At 36.5% G+C, this 19166-nt stretch overlaps 2 protein-coding genes across 2 annotated transcripts; both read right to left on the bottom strand.

The window, feature by feature from the left end:
* Window positions 1-280: 280 nt before the first annotated feature.
* Window positions 281-5316, bottom strand: tnfrsf18 (tumor necrosis factor receptor superfamily, member 18). The gene is made up of 7 exons (XM_023294006.3): window positions 5182-5316; window positions 4894-5019; window positions 4645-4776; window positions 3980-4088; window positions 3826-3896; window positions 3545-3664; window positions 281-2359 (listed from the first exon to the last, which is right to left on the bottom strand). Exons 1-7 carry the CDS (start codon window positions 5303-5305, stop codon window positions 2211-2213), a joined length of 831 nt encoding a protein of 276 aa, XP_023149774.2. The 5' UTR covers window positions 5306-5316; the 3' UTR covers window positions 281-2210.
* Window positions 5317-9866: 4550 nt separating this feature from the next.
* si:ch73-361p23.3 (tumor necrosis factor receptor superfamily member 4) lies at window positions 9867-19043 on the bottom strand. Its single transcript, XM_023294011.3, has 7 exons — window positions 13956-19043; window positions 13721-13825; window positions 13396-13533; window positions 13243-13306; window positions 12871-13124; window positions 12662-12766; window positions 9867-12124 (listed from the first exon to the last, which is right to left on the bottom strand). Exons 1-7 carry the CDS (start codon window positions 14035-14037, stop codon window positions 12039-12041), a joined length of 834 nt encoding a protein of 277 aa, XP_023149779.1. The 5' UTR covers window positions 14038-19043; the 3' UTR covers window positions 9867-12038.
* Window positions 19044-19166: the final 123 nt, after the last annotated feature.

Here is a 19166-nt window from a genome sequence, read left to right as displayed (position 1 = left end):
AAAATCTTCAAAAAAAATCCTGAAAATATCTAAAGTGATTCCATATATATCAGTAAAACTTCTAATAATTTCTTTAAGAACATTCACATAAAAATCTAAATTTTTTTGTGAATGTTCTTAAGAAACATTTTTAACATTTCTTTTTTCCACCAAAAAATGTTCAAAGATTTCCCAGAAGTGTTGAAAATGTGGACATCAGAAGTTTCACTGTGATTTTTTTCCCCCACATTTTCAAACCGGGTCAATTTTGACCCACAGGACGACACGAGGGTTAAACAAAGACATTATCACATTTTAATCGATATAAAACAACTCACCTTTTAATACAACAGGTTCATAGCATTTAATAAGAGGACTATATCTGTTACATTTTTGTAAATATTGCAAAATCCACAATTACAACATCAGCTATGTTGTTTTTAATACACCAAAATCATCTTTCCTTACAACATTTAGCCAAATTTTTTTGATGTACATCCATCCATCCATCATCTGTAGACCACTTAATCCTCGTGGGCGGGTTCACTCTGGACAGGTTGCCAGTCTATCACAGGGCTACAAACAGAGAGACAGGCAACCAAGCACACTTGCATTCACACCTACGGACAATTTAGAATCACCAGTAAACCTCAGCATGTGTTTGGACTCGGGGAGAACCCAGTGAAACCCCACGCTGCACAGGGAGAACATGAAAACTCCACACAGAAAGATCCCAGGCCAGGACGTGAACAGGGGGTCTTCTAGCTATGAGGGGACGATGCTAAACCAGCAGTCCAATGTGTCAGTTTTCACAGCACGAAATGTTTCTGTAATTTACCAAATGTTACTGATTAGTCATTTTCTTTAAAAAAAAAAAAAAAAAAAAAAAGTGCATGTACAACTCAAAACCTCAACATTTCAGCTCTGTTCATGGCATATATAACTATATACATCACATATAACGGTTTGATTACAGCTTTTCTCATTTTTGCATGTTGTTATAATGAAAATATTTCCTTGTTGCTATGACAACATCAGTGCCAATCACACAGTTTTAATTATATGTAATAATTTCCACAAAAAACAAAACACTCATTTTCATCTGACGCCTAAACACTGTTGCATTTCTTTTCATCATGAAAATCTTTAAATATGGAAAATATCACATTTTAATCAGAAAAAAAATCTGCTCACCTTTGATTACAAGAAGTTTCACATTTCTCTAAACTTAATTATTCCTTTTTTTAAGGAACAAATCAGACCAAAAAGAAGCTTCAAAAAAGAAAATATTTATATGTCTTATGCAATGATTTTATTTTGTAAATCATCGTAATGACAATCATTCACATGATGTTGTAATCAAGTGTGAGCCTTATAGTTCAAATAAGCTATTTATAAAATGAAATGGTTCTTGAAGAAGCATTTCTCCTGTTAATGAGAAAACTCGTATCGTTTTCTCATGTTGGTAGAAGAAAAGGATTCATACGTGTCTGTCAATAACCATCTAGTTGACAGTTTAACATATACAAAGCAAGTATTTCTTCTTCCAAAAAGACATTAAAGCACTTCACAGTGAGCACAAAATGAGTTGGTGGATCAGATGTGTCACACTCCAGGACAGTGACATGTTATAAAATTTTCCCCCAAAATTCTATTAGTATTGAGTGATTCTACTTTCATTAAGGCAGGAGCTGTTATCTACAGCAAACTCCCACAGCCACAAATTATCCTTATCACATTACAAAAAAAGAGAGGTAGGATTGTTGCAAATATAAACATGTATGTTTTTCTAAAATAAATTTGATTTTCCAGAAGATTTTTTTAGAGGCACATTTTTAGTAGTTCAGTGGACAGTGGACACCAAAATTGTTCCACATTACACTTCAGTATTTCTACTTACTATTCTTGGTCTCCACACTCATAATCTTCATGTGATCTATTCAGAAGCTCCACTCAAGTAGACTGAGGTTACACAATTTGCTTAAAGACACCTCCACAATGATAATGGCGTAAGGACAAGTACTGGTCTTTCACTTTCCTTCTGAGAAAAATCCCACTGGAGATCAACCTTTCAAACTTTTCAACAAGTCCACAACTGCAACCTTAGCACACTTCTCCATCTCCATGTTTGCATTTGTATTGATACTGAGTTACATAACTTATGCGATTACATAGATATTATCACTGTGCTTGTGGCTGAACACACTGACCATGGTATCTTAGACTTATTGTCACAAAGAGATGACTTTTTCCAGGTGCACTTGGTCCAAACTGTTGCTGTCTTTGGATTCTGTCTGGCTGATGAGCTGGTGTCCACTTTCCTCCTTTGACAGATGAAACTCATTGTTGTTTGTAGAGGCTGCTAGGACAGGGCTTTTATCTGAAGTCGAGACAGGCAATGCAAACAATGTTAAGGTAACGGTATACCACTTTTTTATTAATTTTTTTAAAGTCCCCTGAAAGTGACACTTTCTTAGGGCTGTCTGGTGCCAAATACGTTTACTTCTATCTAACCGGTGACTTGTGCTTTTTAATCACATTTTTACAAAGTGGCCAACAGTGGTGCTTTGTAATCATAACAGAGGTTTTGCACAATTGGAAGAACCATTTTACTACAGTCCTGCTATCATTATTATTACCATTATGTGGATTATTTAATTGCCTGCTGCAGTAATGATTTAACCCTCCTCCTGTTGTCCTCATTTACAGGAACTGAAAAATATAGTTTCCTTGTCTGAAAAAAAAAAATCCAAAAATTCAGCAAAAAAATTCCCCAAATTTCTAAAAATTTCCAAAACCTTCAGGAAGAAAATTCCAATAATTCCTTAAAAGTTTCCCTTAAAAGTTTTATTTTCAAAAATATCCCACAAATTTGGCAAGAAAATTCTAGTAAATATTTTCAAAAAATGAGTAAAAATCTTTCAAAAAATCCTAAAAATATCTAAAGTGATTCCATATGTATCAGTAAAACTTCTAATCTTTTCTTTAAGAACATTCACAAAAAATCAACCAAAATCCCGTGAAATTCGCTGGATTTTGGTTGATTTTTTTGTGTATGTTCTTAAGAAACATGTTTAACATTTCTTTTTTCTACCAAAAAAAGATTTCACAAAAACGTTGAAAATATGGACATCTGTAGTTTCAGTGTGAAAATATATATTTTTCCCACATTTTCAAACTTTAAACGGGTCAATTTTGACCCACAGGATGACAGGAGGGTTAAATGCATCTTTTCTCAGTAGGGAATTAAAGTATACAATTTGAATATTACTACAAAATGTATTTCATTTTGTTTGTCAAGATGTACTCCAAAAACATTAACAGAAATGTTGAGGAGGGTAAGATTTACACTAATCTGCTCTTTTCAAACTCTTTGTTTTTGTGTTGTTTTTTGTTTCAATTTGTGACAATCTGCTTAAAACAAAACAAAAAAAAATCTAAACAAAGAAGAATTTGTCAATAGGAGTAATACTCAATAATCCAAATCATGCCTGTGTTTCTTAAAAATGAAAATCTGCATGTCTAATGAGCATCTTAATGTGTTTCTATGTTAAGGTTTGCTTACTTATTGCGTGCTGCCTTTGGTTCTTCATGCAGGTATAAGACAGAACCAGAAGGAGGCTGACAGAGAGTGAAACAAAGCCGATGCCAAGAATCACATGAGTGGACGAGTCTCTGTGCACATCTGGTGAAAAGTCAAATCACAGTTAGGTTTATTCAGCTATATTGTAAATATAAAATACTTGTAACAAAAATACTTGTTGTGGTAAGTGCTGTCACATCCATGTACCACCATAAACAATAAATAAGAGTTTCTACCAATAAAATGTCATTGTATTTACATACCAGGTTTATCACAAACCGGTGGGTGTGTTTTGTTCCCTGGAAACCGTTCGGCACGTTCCAACATACTGCACCTATTGACAACAAAGGATCTGTTGACCGGTACTTCAATACTTCATTTAGTTATTATTGTGGCTGTGCTTTAAATGGGTCTTACGGTATTATTGACTGGCAGCTATTCCGTCCTGCATCAAAGTATGCATTCTCAGGGCATAAAGGCTCACAGTGATATGAATACTTTGTCACCCCTGCACCTGATGAAATTTCTGCAAGAATACACAAGCACATTAATTTATTTCATAAGAAACAGAATGGAACACTCTATGTTTCACTCACCCTTTGAAATTTCACACAGACACTCATGGTTCTGATTAAGCTTACCGGCACTCCTTGCATTTGAAACATTTCAGATTTGGTTAAGAAAGATTAACTAATTTAATTTAACTCGCTTGATTAACTGATTAACTTTAGTTACTGTTTGAATTCAATATGTGCAATCAATGACATTAGGATAAATTATTATATTTCACTTGTACGTAAACACACACTTAAAATGTTTAATGTGTATCAGTCCTAAATAATGTGGTCTTGTCTTATTAAGTGATATGAATCAAACTCACATTTCAAGCAGTGGGTTGTGTCTAATCTACATTAATTTCCATTTACACAGTACCAGCCACCCACAGTCACAAACAAGCAAAACAGTGATTATTTGATTTAAACAGTCAAACCAGATTTGTGGCTGCAGAATATACATTTTTAACTAAACTGCTGCTGTTTAAACAACTGCACAGCAACAGCCCAAAATATGTTCATTCTCACCTGTCCTCTTCGGTTTCTCACCCGTGACACATTTGTTTTCCTCACAAATTGAGCAGATGCTGTTGGAACACAGGAAACCAGAGCGACAAGAACAGGTCGCATTTGTGGTCGGAGTACATTTCTCAGAATATTCTGTAGACAGACAAGAATTTAAACCAGGGGACTTCCAGATTATAACCATATGTTTTTCTTTTATCTGCTGTGTTTAAAGCATTGGCAATGCCTCTGCTAAGCGGGTTAGTGGGGTACCTTGTTGGCAAGACTGGCATGGCTCACATCTGTCAAAAACAGAGTAGTGATCTGAAAAATGTCCCTCTTGACAAGAAATGCAGACAGTTTGCTCTTTGTCAGAGCAGAACTCTGCCATATAAGTACCTTAAAAACAAGGAACAAATAAAATCTGTTACAATTCAGAATAATGTCACAGCGCCTTGCATGCATTGTGTCAGCTTAGTTCATAAATATATACTGAAATAAATACTAGAAACAATGTAAAAGTCGCACTTAGAGATGAATAATTCTATCAGGTGTTTTTACCTGGGGGGCACAGATTGCAGCACCGTCCATTTATCCGGATCTGTCGATCACCACAGCCTGTAGCGTGTCCAATAGTCCAAAAAGTCAGCACACATACAGCAAAGGAAAGGCTCTGCCAAATCATTGTGACCTGTCCCCTGCATTTGTCTTCAAGGTTTTATATTGGCAGTTCGCTGACGTCAGTCTAAGTGTGGTTTACTCACAGACACATCATGTGAGACTTTGTTGTTCAGGAAGAGAGAGACCACTACTAGCTGTTAGAAGCAGTGTACACTTAACAGTAAAGCTCATTTACTTTATACATTTTTTATTCTTAATATTTTTTAACCATATATATTTTATGCATCTTATGTTCACTATTCTGGATCCCTCACGGAAAGGCGTTCATGTTAACCGTGTCTGGGAGGTGTTGTTCCATGTTTGGCTTTCTAATCTCAGCTATTGCCACTTTCTTGCAACTATGACTTGCACCAGGTACTCCCTTTTCTCGTTTTCGCATTCAGTCCTCTCGGCCCTATACGTCAAATGCTGAGACTTTAAAAAGTTTTTTGGTTGAGGTGTTGAAATGTAAAGTGAAATCTCTGCATGTCAGATACATATATTCACATCCTTATTTCTGTACCTGTATCGGAACGGATTGCAGCAGTCAAGTATGTACAAAGCATGTAATTGTTGGAGAAGTAGAAGGAGTTATATACTTTGCTGACACCAAGGAAGGAACTGCAACCGTCCTGATAATCAAGTGACTGTATGGACTCGAAAACATTTGGACTAAGTGTGTGTGTGTGTGTGTGTGTGTGTGTGTGTGTGTGTGTGTGTGTGTGTGTGTGTGTGTGTGTGTGTGTGTGTGTGTGTGTGTGTGTGTGTGTGTGTGTGCGTGAATAGCTCTTCAAGCCACTTTCAGTAATTTACAAAGTGAGCATTACATTAGGAAGCCTGCCCAACAATTCATGCACATTTCTTCTGTAAATCTGCCTTTTGACAACCTATCAGCCCAATAAACATGACTGTGGAGGATTTTCTTGACTTCTGAGTAGCATCCCTAAAGAACACAAGACTAAGATCAGTAGTATGAAACTTCATTAGAACAAAAGATTAAGATCAGCCATCAAATTAAATCACAGGAACCCCCATCATGTGAGTATTTTATAGATCCATACTGAAGCAAAAGCTTGGTGTAATGTTTTGGTTTTTTTTATTAAAAATGAAGTAAAGGGTGATGCCCGAACTTGTTTTTTTTGTTTTGTGTGTGTGTTTCATTACGTTTTGTACAGACTGGCACTCATATGTGCAGCACAGCAAGTATATGTTTTTGCAGACTGATTGCATACGCAGCTTACAGTATGTGATGCAGAAGTCAAGAGTACATCTGCAAGATAATATGCAAGTAATTAGTGTTGTCAGATAACTATAGGTGCGGTAAACCTTCTCCACTTTATCACAGATGAGAAAGCATCTTCTGTCTGTTGCCACTTGGTGCTGGTTGAGGGAGTTTCCTGGCAAATGAAACACACAGTCGCCAACTGCCAGAATGATTCCTTGACAAATCTAACATCTTTTGTCAAAAGACCAAAAATTCACCACCAATAATTTTGACAAACAATTATTTATTTAATTATCATGCACAAATGTCGCACACTAGCTGGTTCCACTTGTTGTTTTTCTCTGCATTATTGTAAATTGAATACCTTTGAATTAATTGCACAAGTAATCATCTGGAAACATGACCTTTTTTGTGCACATTCACTGACATAGACCACACCATTAATTTAGCAACTCATCAAATAATCAGCAGATTTAGGTATAAGAAAAGCATTCACTGGGTATAGCCTTGCTGTTGTTCAGGGTTATCACGGTGTTGTGGACTGCACTTTGACTGTGTCTGCACTGACTCATACTGAAAGCAGATGATTAACACTTGTGGTCCTGTAATTTTCTGATGGTGGAGCCTGATGTTTGCTGTGGTTTTCATTCGCCTGGGTTCTCTGCATTGTGTCTGATAGTGCAGAACTAGTGCTGTCAGTGCTTATCTCAGATCGTTGCTTCATGTTTCAGCGGCATCTCTCCACTCAGTTCACACCGATTCAAATCTCATGTGTGGTCGTGTCACTCAGTTCCTTCCCTCTTTGTGTCTCATACACAAGCATGACCACAGCTGCTGATTCAAGATGTGACACCACCATGGACGTCACGTGCGTACACGTAGATCTCAACATCAGAGTGGATTGTCAGGGTGTAGCAACAAAGAGTGGTGCTGACGTTACCATTGCGGTGCCACCCACACTGTGGCGAGGATGGGAGAAACACCCAATGCTGTAACTTGCACGCTCAAAATGATGATGACGTAACAGCTTCTTGAAGGTTATGTCGTGACATTTGGTGGTGACCAATACAGAAGGTGTAGTTTCAAACCCAACGTTAAAGAAATCACAGAACTACAGTATTCACACGTCTCGGAAGTTCTCGTGTCTTAATGTCTGAAAGGGGAACTCCAATGATTTAACGTTTGCATGTCTTGGGATGAACTACAGCGCATGTTTAAAAAGAAAAAGTTGCTTAGACCCAAAACGTTTTAAATTAAATGACAACCGAGGCTGCAGAGCTAATCAGACCCTTAAATCTGCTCCACATTTCCACTTGGTGGTTCAAAGCTACTTTCACTACTATTAACATAACACATAACAAGTAGTGGAAAGTAATTCAGTATATTAACTATACTTAACTGCAGTATTTCCAGTTATTGCTGCTTTGCATTTCCATTCATATCACATATCAGAGAACAAAATAAAGATTTTACACAACGGATAATGCAAAATAATCATGAGCTTTTGAAATATAACCCAGAGTTGAATAATAAAGCAGTGATTTCCAGCCAATCTGACTTATGACATCTTCCAAAACACAGTCTGTGGTCAAGCTCAAATTTAGACGTCCGAGTCATAACCAGCTAACACTTGATACTGTTATCACTGCTTTCACTCTAAACGTCTTACGTAGTGTCATTTAAGAAAAAGTTATAGAATAGAATAGAATAGAATAGAATAATACTTCATTGAGCCTTTACAGGAAATTACTTTGTAACAGCAGCATGTTAACAGGCAGACCACTCACAAAATTGACAGAACACCAACACTAAGAGTCATTAAGTATGAACATATGTGTTGTATATAAATTAGAAAAACTGGAAAAATTAAGTCTATATGTACAGCATGTACATCATAAGTTAAAATATTACTGTGAATTGAAAAGCCTTATTGCAGCTGGTAGGAAGGACTTCCTGCTGCGCTCAGACCTGCACTGAGTGGGGATGAGTCTGTGGCTGAAGGTGTTCTGCCGAAACCCCGCCAGACTGAGTAGTGGGTGGAAGCATTGTTCATAATCAAGTTCAGTTTCCTGAGCATTCTCACCCCAGCCACCTCTTCGACTCAGCGCCAGTTGTGGAGCTCGCCTTCTTGATCAGCTTATTCAGCCGGTTTCTGTCTCTGGACAGAGCCACCTCCCCCCAACACACGACCCCAAAGAATAAAGCACTGACCACCACAGTCTGGTAACATGTACATAGAAGAGGTCTGCTGATGTTCAAAGACTTTAACCTTCACAGGAAGCAAAGTCTGCTTTGGCCCTTCTTGTACACTGCCTCCATGTGGCTGGACCAGTCCAGCTGCACTCCCAGGTACCTAAAGCTGGAGACAACCTCCACCTCCATGCCAAGAATGGTGACTACTGAATTTCCCTTCGGGGATTAATAAAGTTATTGTGTTGTATTGGAGCCAGTCTGGACTTTTTCCTCCTGAAGTCAATCACCGTTTCCTTGGTTTTAGAGGTGTTAAGCAGAAGGTGGCTGAGGCTGCACCAGTCAATAAAGTCCCTGATCATGTTCCTGTACTCCTCCTCACATCCTCCTCTGATGCAGCAGACAACCGCAGAGTCATCTGAAAATTTCTGAAGAAAGCAGCTTGTTCCGATGATCTACTCTAATCAAAGTTTAGAGAAAGAGTCAGGTTTGTGTATGAGAACTATTTTTTTCTTCTTGTGTTCTCTCCCAGTTATCATCTGCTGCCCCCTTTGGTTTATCTGTCATTTCTGTATGTAAAACTGAAATAAAAATAGCTTAAATTAGCTCCACCTACAGAAGCTACAACATGCTGCTTAGATCCTGATGGTTCCATAATAACCTAGTGATGTCATATATAATAATATATCAATTAGAAGGACCATAACGGTACTTTTACTATATCTTGGTGTTAATAATTAAGCATTTTTACTTCTGTAGGATCTAAATGCTATGCAGGACTAAAACTTGCAATGGAGTATTTTTATGTTTACATATAACTGAACATAATACACCTGAGTCTCAGACTGAGTTGTAAGCAGTCAGATTGTATTGTATTGTATGTAAGGGGCAGGCGCTGGCAAGAGAAAAAGAATGCATGGAACAAGCAAGTCTCTATGTTTGGGTCAATCACATTAATATGTAGTTCTTTGTAATTCTTTGTTTTTAAACTGCAGTGCTAAACCTGTAGAGTACTTTTTAAAACTGAGATTCTAAGTAAATTGGCTTTTCTGCACCCATCAACAGAAGCAGGCCTCCTAGTGGCAAAGAGAAGACAGAGCACCACAAAGTGACGAAAACTGATCACAAATGCAAATGCAAAATAATCGTTTATATAAAGACAAACAATCTCTCCAATCAAACTTTTATTAAATTTGATACCTTCAGAAAAAAAGAAAAAATATAACACTCATCAACATGATGTTTTCGTTTCACTGCAATAATAGTTGTCTGTCAGGCAACCACAAGTGTTGCTAAAAGAGAGCATGGTCATAAGAAAAAAACAGTAATTAGTAGAATTAGCACACATACATACAGAAGTTTAAGTTGAAAAAAAATCTTAAAATATAAAAATATGTATATGTACAATGAATGCATGTTATTTAGCCTCTTTGCACACTGCTATTTCCACAAAAACCCACCTACATTGAGAAGGTTGCGTTCATGCACTGTATATTTCTTTGAAACCACACACTAGCTTCCTGCATCGCTGACATTTACTGAAAGTCTCTGCAGGGACTGTTTCCAGTGTGCACACTTTCTGCAAGAAACACTCAGATTCATTAGTTTAGTTGTACAAGAAGCTCAACTGTGACCAACTAGAACAGCAAAAAAAAAAATGCTGTTGCGTCTGTATGAATAAAACTTGCATATATGACAAGTGATTATACATTAGTCATTTTTAAAAAACACGTACGGGTATTTTTTTACTTTCGGGTACTTTTCATTGGTAACATTTAAAGGTATTGAAATGATTAAAAGGTAGTAAATGATGACTAAATCCAGGATTTTAACTGTATCACAGTATTTTAATATTACTGTGTTGGTATTTCACTCAAACAATGGAGCTCAATATTTCCTTCATCACTGCTTTTAAATGAGAAATTCATTCATTTAGTTGCAGCTTCTTTCAGGTAAACTGTACAAGCCACAAAGAGTGAGCAGGTATAAAGGAAGCTGCTCGTGATTGAAGGTTGCGTGAAGCCTGAAAGTAATGAGGGCAGGCATTCATAACTCCTCTGATAGTACTGATCTGAGAAAGATCCACCGTGAGGCATAAACATGAAAGTCCTCACATTTACAACATCAATCTTTCCAAAGGCCAACATGAAAACATGAGAGGAGGAATCTTTCAGTGGAAATAAAAACAGGCTCATTTAAATCCACACAGGAACTCCCCCAACCACACATATACCTCTGAAAACATCAAGCGTTCTGTGAACAGACCTGCTACTGGTGGAACAGAGTGGAGTAAAAAAAAAAAAAAAAACATGACTGAAACAGAGACTGAAAAACTGCATGAACAAAATTAAATGTTTTTCTTAGGCTTTCTAGCAGTTCCTAATAATTTGGATTGGGGAAATAACCGTTGCTATTTTATGGCTCAAAAAGTATTTTTCTCAGAGTTGTCACAGGCCACATTAATCTCTACTAAGATTAACAACATCAGCACGAATATTCACATATAAGTGCATTTTAGCAAGGCATTTAGTGACTTGATTTCTCAGGTCATTGTACAAAAATCTGCAGATCCATATTTGTGATAAATATTACAATGACACAAAGAGTAACTTTCGTGTTAAATATATACATAAATATCGTTATTAGAATGTATACTTCTGTTCAAAAGTTCAGGGTCACTTGGAAATGTATTGATTTTTGAAAGAAAAGCTCTTTTTTTTCAATGAAGATAACATTAAATTAATCAGAAATACAGCTTTACCACACTGTTAATGTGGTAAATGACTATTGTAGCTGGAAACAGCTGATTTTTAATGGAATATCTCCATAGGGGTACAGAGGAACATTTCCAGCAACCATCACTCCTGTGTTCTAATGCTACATTGCGGTAGCTAATGGTGTCGAAAGGCTCATTGATGATTATAAAATCCTTGAGCAATTCTGTTAGCACATGAATAGAAGTGTGAGTTTTCATGGAAAACATGAAATAGCCTGGGTGACCCCAAACTTGTGAACGGCAGCATATAACACTTTAAGTAGTAAAAGCTAAATTTTAGTACTTAAATTGTTTCACAGTTAAAAAAAGAAAGTGACGTATGATACATGCATATTTTTAGATAACTCACCTGAGACAGCAAAAGTCAAATATTGACCACACTGCAGATAAAGAATACTCCTGTTGCAATACAGATACAGTAAATACCTCTCAGATGTCTTTCTGGTATGAAACTAACAATATAAGGAAAATGTGAGTGAACAGTTTGAATTGATTTATATGACGATTATCTGAGCTAAAAAAATTCACAGTATTAATAGACAGATTCGTGTCAAGGAAAGGTTCATCTTAGGGCTCCCCGGGATTCAGTTTGAGAGAGGACGAACTGTCGTCGCCGCTCTCCTCAACTGGCCTCCCACAGAACGAGTCCTGCTCTGCAACCAAAATTGGAACATAATTAACCACATTAATATCCATGACAGACTCTATAGCCGCAATTAATGGCCCAGTAGCCTTTTGCCGAGACAGTGAGCACATTTGCTACATGGCACAGAGCTAAAAAATTAACACAGCATGCATTTATGATTATTATGTGAACCATTTAAAAAGGATGGATAATATATACTTCTTACAAAAATGGAAAAGCATATTTTTAACTTTAACATGTTTAGAGAGTTTAGTTTTGAAAGGAAAAAAGAGGCCATTACTTCTTTTACATGTGCAACAATTCTAAAACTAATGCTAACAGTTAGCTTAGGTTAGCATAGAGACTTGAAACAGCTAGCCTAGCAGTGTCCGAAGCAAGTCAAATGCCTAACAATTTCTTGGCTAGATGTACTAATTTAAGTGGCTATAGCTTCATGTTAAGTAGACACTCATCCGACTCTCTATACATAACCAGACTCTGAGAGCTTTTTCTATTATTTAATTATATTCCCTGTAAGTGCAGAATCAGTTTACTTGCAACATACTTGGCACTGCTGTTTTCTTCTCCCAGCAAGGTGTGATGTTCAGCCTCCAGGTCACAATAGTCAGCACAACCAGTCCAATAATTGCCAACAGGAGGAGGGCAATACCTGGCAAGACAAGAGAAATGAGAAAAATACAGGCTATTGATTGTGCTTTTTTAATTAATTATTTTAATCTGAGGTTTCGTCATAATAGATATCGAGTGTTTTACCAATGTGGTTGCCTGTATTGGAGGGCTGTTCTTTTCCCCTTAAAGTGGCTAGTGGTGGAGCAGCTGCGATGGTTGTGGTTTGCATTTTCAGTGTTTGGGCCCCCTCAGGTGGACGGTGGGTTGTTGAGCGCAAGACAGAAATTATTTTTGTGTATGTGCGGGGTGGAGCGGTCGGAACATTACTCTTGAGCTCATCATTGCAGATGACATCTGAGGTCTTGGTTCCATTAGATTTCACTCCTGCTGATTTGCAGCTAGAATGAGAGATAAAGGGCAAAGCTGTAAACAACAGGTAACTACCACAGACATTGTTGAGACCTGAATTTTTTTATACAGTGCATGAGGAGAAACACAAGATCACAGTGACCATACTCTTTCCATCGTTTGCAGGGTTTCGTGCCATGTGAGAAATGTCCATCCGCACATTCTGAGCAAACTGGGAAAAGACATATCCATTAAAAAGACAATTTCTTTGACATATCTGGCAGCTGATGAAATGTGGTTGTGATGTAGCTTTTTACCTACCTTTACCGCCTTTTGATTCAAATCCACTCTTACATTTGCAAATAGAAGGATCGTTCTCCCAGGAAACAAACCCTTCACGGCACTTGCATTTTCTGTCTGTCACTGGGGTGCATTCCTGTTCCACCATGCTACCCAGCTCTGCAAAACGACATCTCTCTGTTAATAAGTTGAAGCTTGTGAACAACTCATTTATTTAGAAAACTGCGGTTTAGACAGAAAGGTCTTGTTTTTGTGTCCTCATCAGCAGAATGTGTTCGTCAGATTTAGTTCACAGTGCAGTTTTTGTGGGGGGAAAAAAGCATCTTACCAAAGCATCAGCACTTACTGTCTTCACACAGTGTACATGGTTTGCAAAATATAGAATTGCTTTCCTCATCCTGGTAATATCCTTTCCGGCAAGCGACACAGCTGTCTCCAGTTGCTTTAAAACCTTCATTTGTTTCACAGTGCCAAAAGAAACAATGTGCAGTGAGATGCTTAAAGCACATTAAGAAAAACAAGATTCAACAGTATTATCTTGAATATGCGAGGAGAAAAATGAACAGGTAGTCATACTTTACCTTTCGGACAAATTTTTGCATCCAAATCGACAATGAGTTCATTAAATGTCAGAATAAGTAAGAGCACTTTGAGAAAAACCATGCTGAGAATTTCAATGCTGAAAAATGCTACCAAGTGTTTCCTGTGTGAAACAATATCGAGTGTGAGACAGAAACAGTCTAACCAGGCAACACCACGCTTTTAAAGATGGTGCAAAGCCCACACGCCCTACATACAAGGTACAGCTGCATTACTCACTAGTGGAAAACCCAAACTTAGAATCTATTATAGTACATTATAAGGTCACTTAAAATGAGAACAACAAAAACAAAAATAAAAACAAAAAGCAAAGTTAATTTATCATTCTGTCTACTAGATATAAGTTTCCTGGATTTCTTTTTTAAATCAAGCTAATATCAGCCTCTCTGTATACTCGTTTATGATGTTGGTTTGTAGTTGGAAGATCTTAAACTTGAATGATTTGTTTGTTTGTATTGTTTCAAACGCAGCATTTTCACTGCTCCTGTTTGCATGACTGAAATGGTTTAAGATAAATTGTGAGGTTGTATTAATATGTACAACAAAATAAACTTAAAATACAGATTTTACAAAACAAGCATGTACCACACTAAAATCGTATCCAACACAAAAAAACAACCTCTCCAGTACAAGCTCATGTGCCTTTTCTAAGATACAGTTTCTTCTTTGTTGATTTCCGACAGTAATGCAATTTATCTCTGGGAATTATGCCATAACTCAGTTGTTCATCACAACTCTAACTCAACATTTAAATCTGTATTTTAATGATGGTCCTTGACAAAGCATTGAACATGTGAGTTAATTTGACTGAAGTGAAATGAATATGTACTTTAATTGTTTTGGCAACATCAACACTTCATTTGTGCAGCAGTCTGCTAAATTATGATATTTTGTACAAAACAGAATGTTGTGTTCTATAATTAAATACAGCCTCATAGGTATTTTTGGCATGCTTATTAACCTTTAACTGCATTTTTTTTTTTCCAGAAAATAGGTGTGGTTTATCTGTCGGAAATTATGCATCTTTATGTTGTTTTGCCAGTCAGAACTTTGAAGCTGAACTTTTGGAAACAACCACATATCTTGATTAGTCTGCAAGATACAACCACACAAATGCTACCAGCATGCTTCTTGAAAACGGATGTTGAAAACACACCTCCGCTCAAAGGTTTAGCTGGCTGTAATTTTAGTAAAATTATGATGACATTTTGAGTAAAGCATCACAAAATTTTACATTACATTCATACTCAAGTGCAGGGCTTTTAAAACACTATTGCAATTTGAATCAGTTTTTGAAAAAGTGTTGAAGTAACAGGGATTCAGAGTCACTGGTGTGGTGACTCAGTATGAGCTGTGCTGCCGAAATGAATGATGGATGATAAACATCTTGGTAAGTATGTGTAAAAAGATCCATTGTCTGTCTCTTTCTGACATAACAAGACATAACAAAGACATAATAAACTGGTGATTTCTCTGAGCTTCAAAGTCAATATTTGAAATTTCCCAACAAAGTATGTTAGATTTTTTTCTTTGCTGCTCTCAAAGTTTGACAAACTTTCATATAAGATAGCTCTCACTTGTCATACAGCTCCCAGTTTCTGTTTTTTTCTTGGATAATTCATCCAAAAGTAGTGACATGATGCGACGTGACGCGATTTGACATGACGCTGGTGTACAGGCAAAAGAGTTCTTCAAGATTGGTTTACTAATATTTAAATAAGCAAGTTTAAATAATTACACTCCATGTGTGACTGCAGGACAAGTGACTTTGAACACGACTAAATTTTGACAGATTTTGAAAAACCCCTCTAGTAAAAATCAAGTGTTTGTGTTTGTTGTTTTTTTCACCTCATTGACCTGCCATATGGTGTTTTTTTCTGTGTATTATAACACCTTGGCAGAGTATGTCCACCTTCAAACTACGATGTAGCAATGACAGCTCAAAAACACAGACTCAGATTTTCAGGGTTTCATGTGCAACAAACCTAAAAACCAATCCTGTCAGCGTGTAGGGTGGGATTTTCTGCATCATCATTCTTTTTCTTGCATCATGCATGACTAAATTACTCCAATATTCTAACTTGCCTTTGTGTAGCATAGAGCAGGCTTACAGTGTTTGAGCAGAGTCGAAGGTGAGCTGGTGTGCTCCAGCTGCAGTGGATAAAGAGGGAAGCTATGGTTAGAGTGACATCTAAGTCATTTTCTGACATGAGGGGATTATTTTCATGCAAAAAAAAAAAAAAAATCAATGATTGGTGGAAAAAATTAAGAGTGTATTTGTTTAGTTTATCTAGTTTAATTGTAACATAAAGTTACAGGCATGAAAATTTAGCGGTAACATTTTATTTTTTCAAACCTTGAATCAAGCTAGACTGTTGGCTGTGTGACGTTTATGTGACTTCTCTGGATGAATGAACACATTTAACGTATTTTAGGAGACACTGGTGCAGTGTTTTTGTTCGTTTAGGTTGTGATTTATCTTCCCATAAAAGCAATGCATCTTTAAAGCAATTTTTAACACAACAAAATGTTTTTCTTCTTTTTCTCTCTTCTTTTATTGGCTGAAAGTGTTTAATTATGATCCACCTTCCAGTTCATAAAACCTTTTTTGCATTTGTTTCACGTCAGAGTGCAAATTCATCACACCTCTGCACAGAGGAAGCATTCTGCATTTTTATCTTTTTTGACGCAACGTTTACCAGCATTTACTTAAAATGAAAACATTGAGGTTAGCATGAGCTTACACATACTGTGAGAACAAAGCAGAAAATCTGAAACTGAGAAAAATCCAAGGAAACCAACACCACAGCGTAAAGACCGTCTATGATCACAGGACCTGTTTTAGTTTACCAGAGAAAGAAGTTGCATCAGCTTATTCTCCCATCATCCCATCCATAGTGACTGCGGCAAAAGCTAAAAGGACAGTTGGTGCTCGTTGTTTTTCACTTTGCACTCACATCTTTAACTATTTTAGATTAATGTTTAGCTTTTATAGTTTTATTTTAAGTTTTTTATACTCCTGTCATTTATGTTTTAGTGCTTAATGCTGCTTTTTGCCACATCCGTAGGTTATTATGTAAAACACTTTGAATAGCTCTTGGATGTGACATGTGCAATCCAAAAAAAAGCTGCATTTATTTGATTTAACCCTGTTCAACTGTATCTTTTGAGACTATTTCTCTCACTTTTGTAAAATTAATTTCTGTTGCATTGCACATGAACATCACACAACAATGGTTACGAGTTTAAACTGAAGAAGACATTTTCACCGTCACATGTAGACGCATGCATTAGTTTTCCTTATTTAGCTTTTTGTCATTGATAGCAAGTTTGTTTTTTTTTGGGTAGTGACAGAAAATTCTGATTAAGTTTCTAAATGCCCTTAAACGGCCTTTACACTCAGATGTAGTAAAATAGAAAAAAGTTTAGAAGATATTTTTATCAAATATCAAACTACAATAGCCCTATGCACTTCTAATTTCACATATTTGTTGCTTATGCTGTGTTGTAATAAATTATGATGTATATTTTCGTCATACGGTCCTCAGTTTTGATTAATTAGCACCAGTGAAAGCAAATTGTAGGTGCCAGCATCCTCACACAAGGGTGCGGTACACAGAAAAATTTATTGAAACACTTTCTTATCTGTGAGAATGAGATGAATTCAAACAAACTTAGCAGCAACTTTAAAAAATGAAATTATACAATGTTGCTTTATATCCAAAAGAACTGAACTGCACAACTAATGATCCAGTTTCAGCTATGTGAACTGTTTTTGTTTTATAAAGTAAACCCAAAAATGCTCAAAGCAGCCTGTGACTATAATTATTGTATTTACAGTGTGATGTGCTTTGGTTCAAGGAACAAATGTGGCATCAGTGTATAATATAATAATAAAATGTATGATGATAATATTATAAAATGCAACAATAATTATAATTCTAAGCTATTACAGGTGTTGTAAGTTCATAATTGCTGGTGTCAACAGAAGTTATCACATCACCCCAATAGAGATTTCTTTCCATCAGCTTCCTGTTCATTTTAAAATTAATTTTAAGACTTTATTGATTACTTTTAAAGCTGTTCAGAGTCTGGCCATAAGCTACACAGACACAGAGACGTTTATGCCATATGACCGAGTTTGTAGCCCTAAATCCTAAGGTGGGGTAAAGGGGTAGTGGTGGAGCCCTTCTGGCTGTCTCAGAGTAAAGGCTTGAATTTGAAGATTATCTATTATTGCTTATTAAGATGCAAAAGCTTTAATGGTATTTATAAATACATTTTAAAATCTAGCCAATATGCTTTACCTTTACCTACACGTTACCTTGCTTTTATATGCACTATTACATGTTATTCACTTTGTGTCTCCTCTCTTGTACAGTTTGTGTTTTTACCTCACTGTGCTTCTCTGCATGTATTTCTGGTTGTGGAGCTGCACGGCTCTGATCTGCAGCTGCTGGTTCCACCCATCTGTACAGTTTTTATGATCTCCTGTTTGTTTGTCTGTTTGTCTCTGCTCTCCTGCTGTCTGACCTCTTTACCCTCACTCCAGCTGGGGGAGGCAGACGGCCATCCTCCCTGAGCCTGGTTCTGCTGGAGGTTTCTTTATGTTAAAGGGGAGCTTCTCCTCTATTGTTTCTCTCAAGGAATCTTTGGATTTGTTGGGTTTTCCATGCATACATTAGTAGATTCTTAACCTTAATGTAAGTCATTAGAGTAAAATTGTAAATTCTTAACCTTAGCATTTCAGCTAGTCAGGCTGATTTACATTATAAATAATATGCAATCTAGTCAGGTAAATCTGTATTAGTTCAATTCGTCTACTAACTGTGGGATAAAAATGTAAATAAAGACACTATAGGCAATTTCACAGATTTTTTCTGTAAATATTTACATTTCTTCAATAAGGAGAAAGTACCTATTTATGTCTGTGCACTGTGTGCTGCTCTTCTCTTTGTAGTGATTTTTTTCTATATGCTTTTGTAGCACGGAAAATTTCCACACTGTGGGATCAACAAAGGTTTAATCTTTCTATCTATCCATCTATCTATCTATCTATCTATCTATCTATCTATCTATCTATCTATCTATCTATCTATCTATCTATCTATCTATCTATCTATCTATCTATCTATCTATCTATCTATCTATCTATCTATCTATCTATCTATCTATCTAGTCTAATATTGTAG

Source organism: Amphiprion ocellaris, chromosome 5, assembly GCF_022539595.1.
Source record: "Amphiprion ocellaris isolate individual 3 ecotype Okinawa chromosome 5, ASM2253959v1, whole genome shotgun sequence".
Classification (NCBI taxonomy): Eukaryota; Metazoa; Chordata; class Actinopteri; family Pomacentridae; genus Amphiprion; species Amphiprion ocellaris.
The sequence above is the reverse complement of the archived record's forward strand: the minus strand, read 5'-3'. Positions and strand labels throughout refer to the sequence as shown.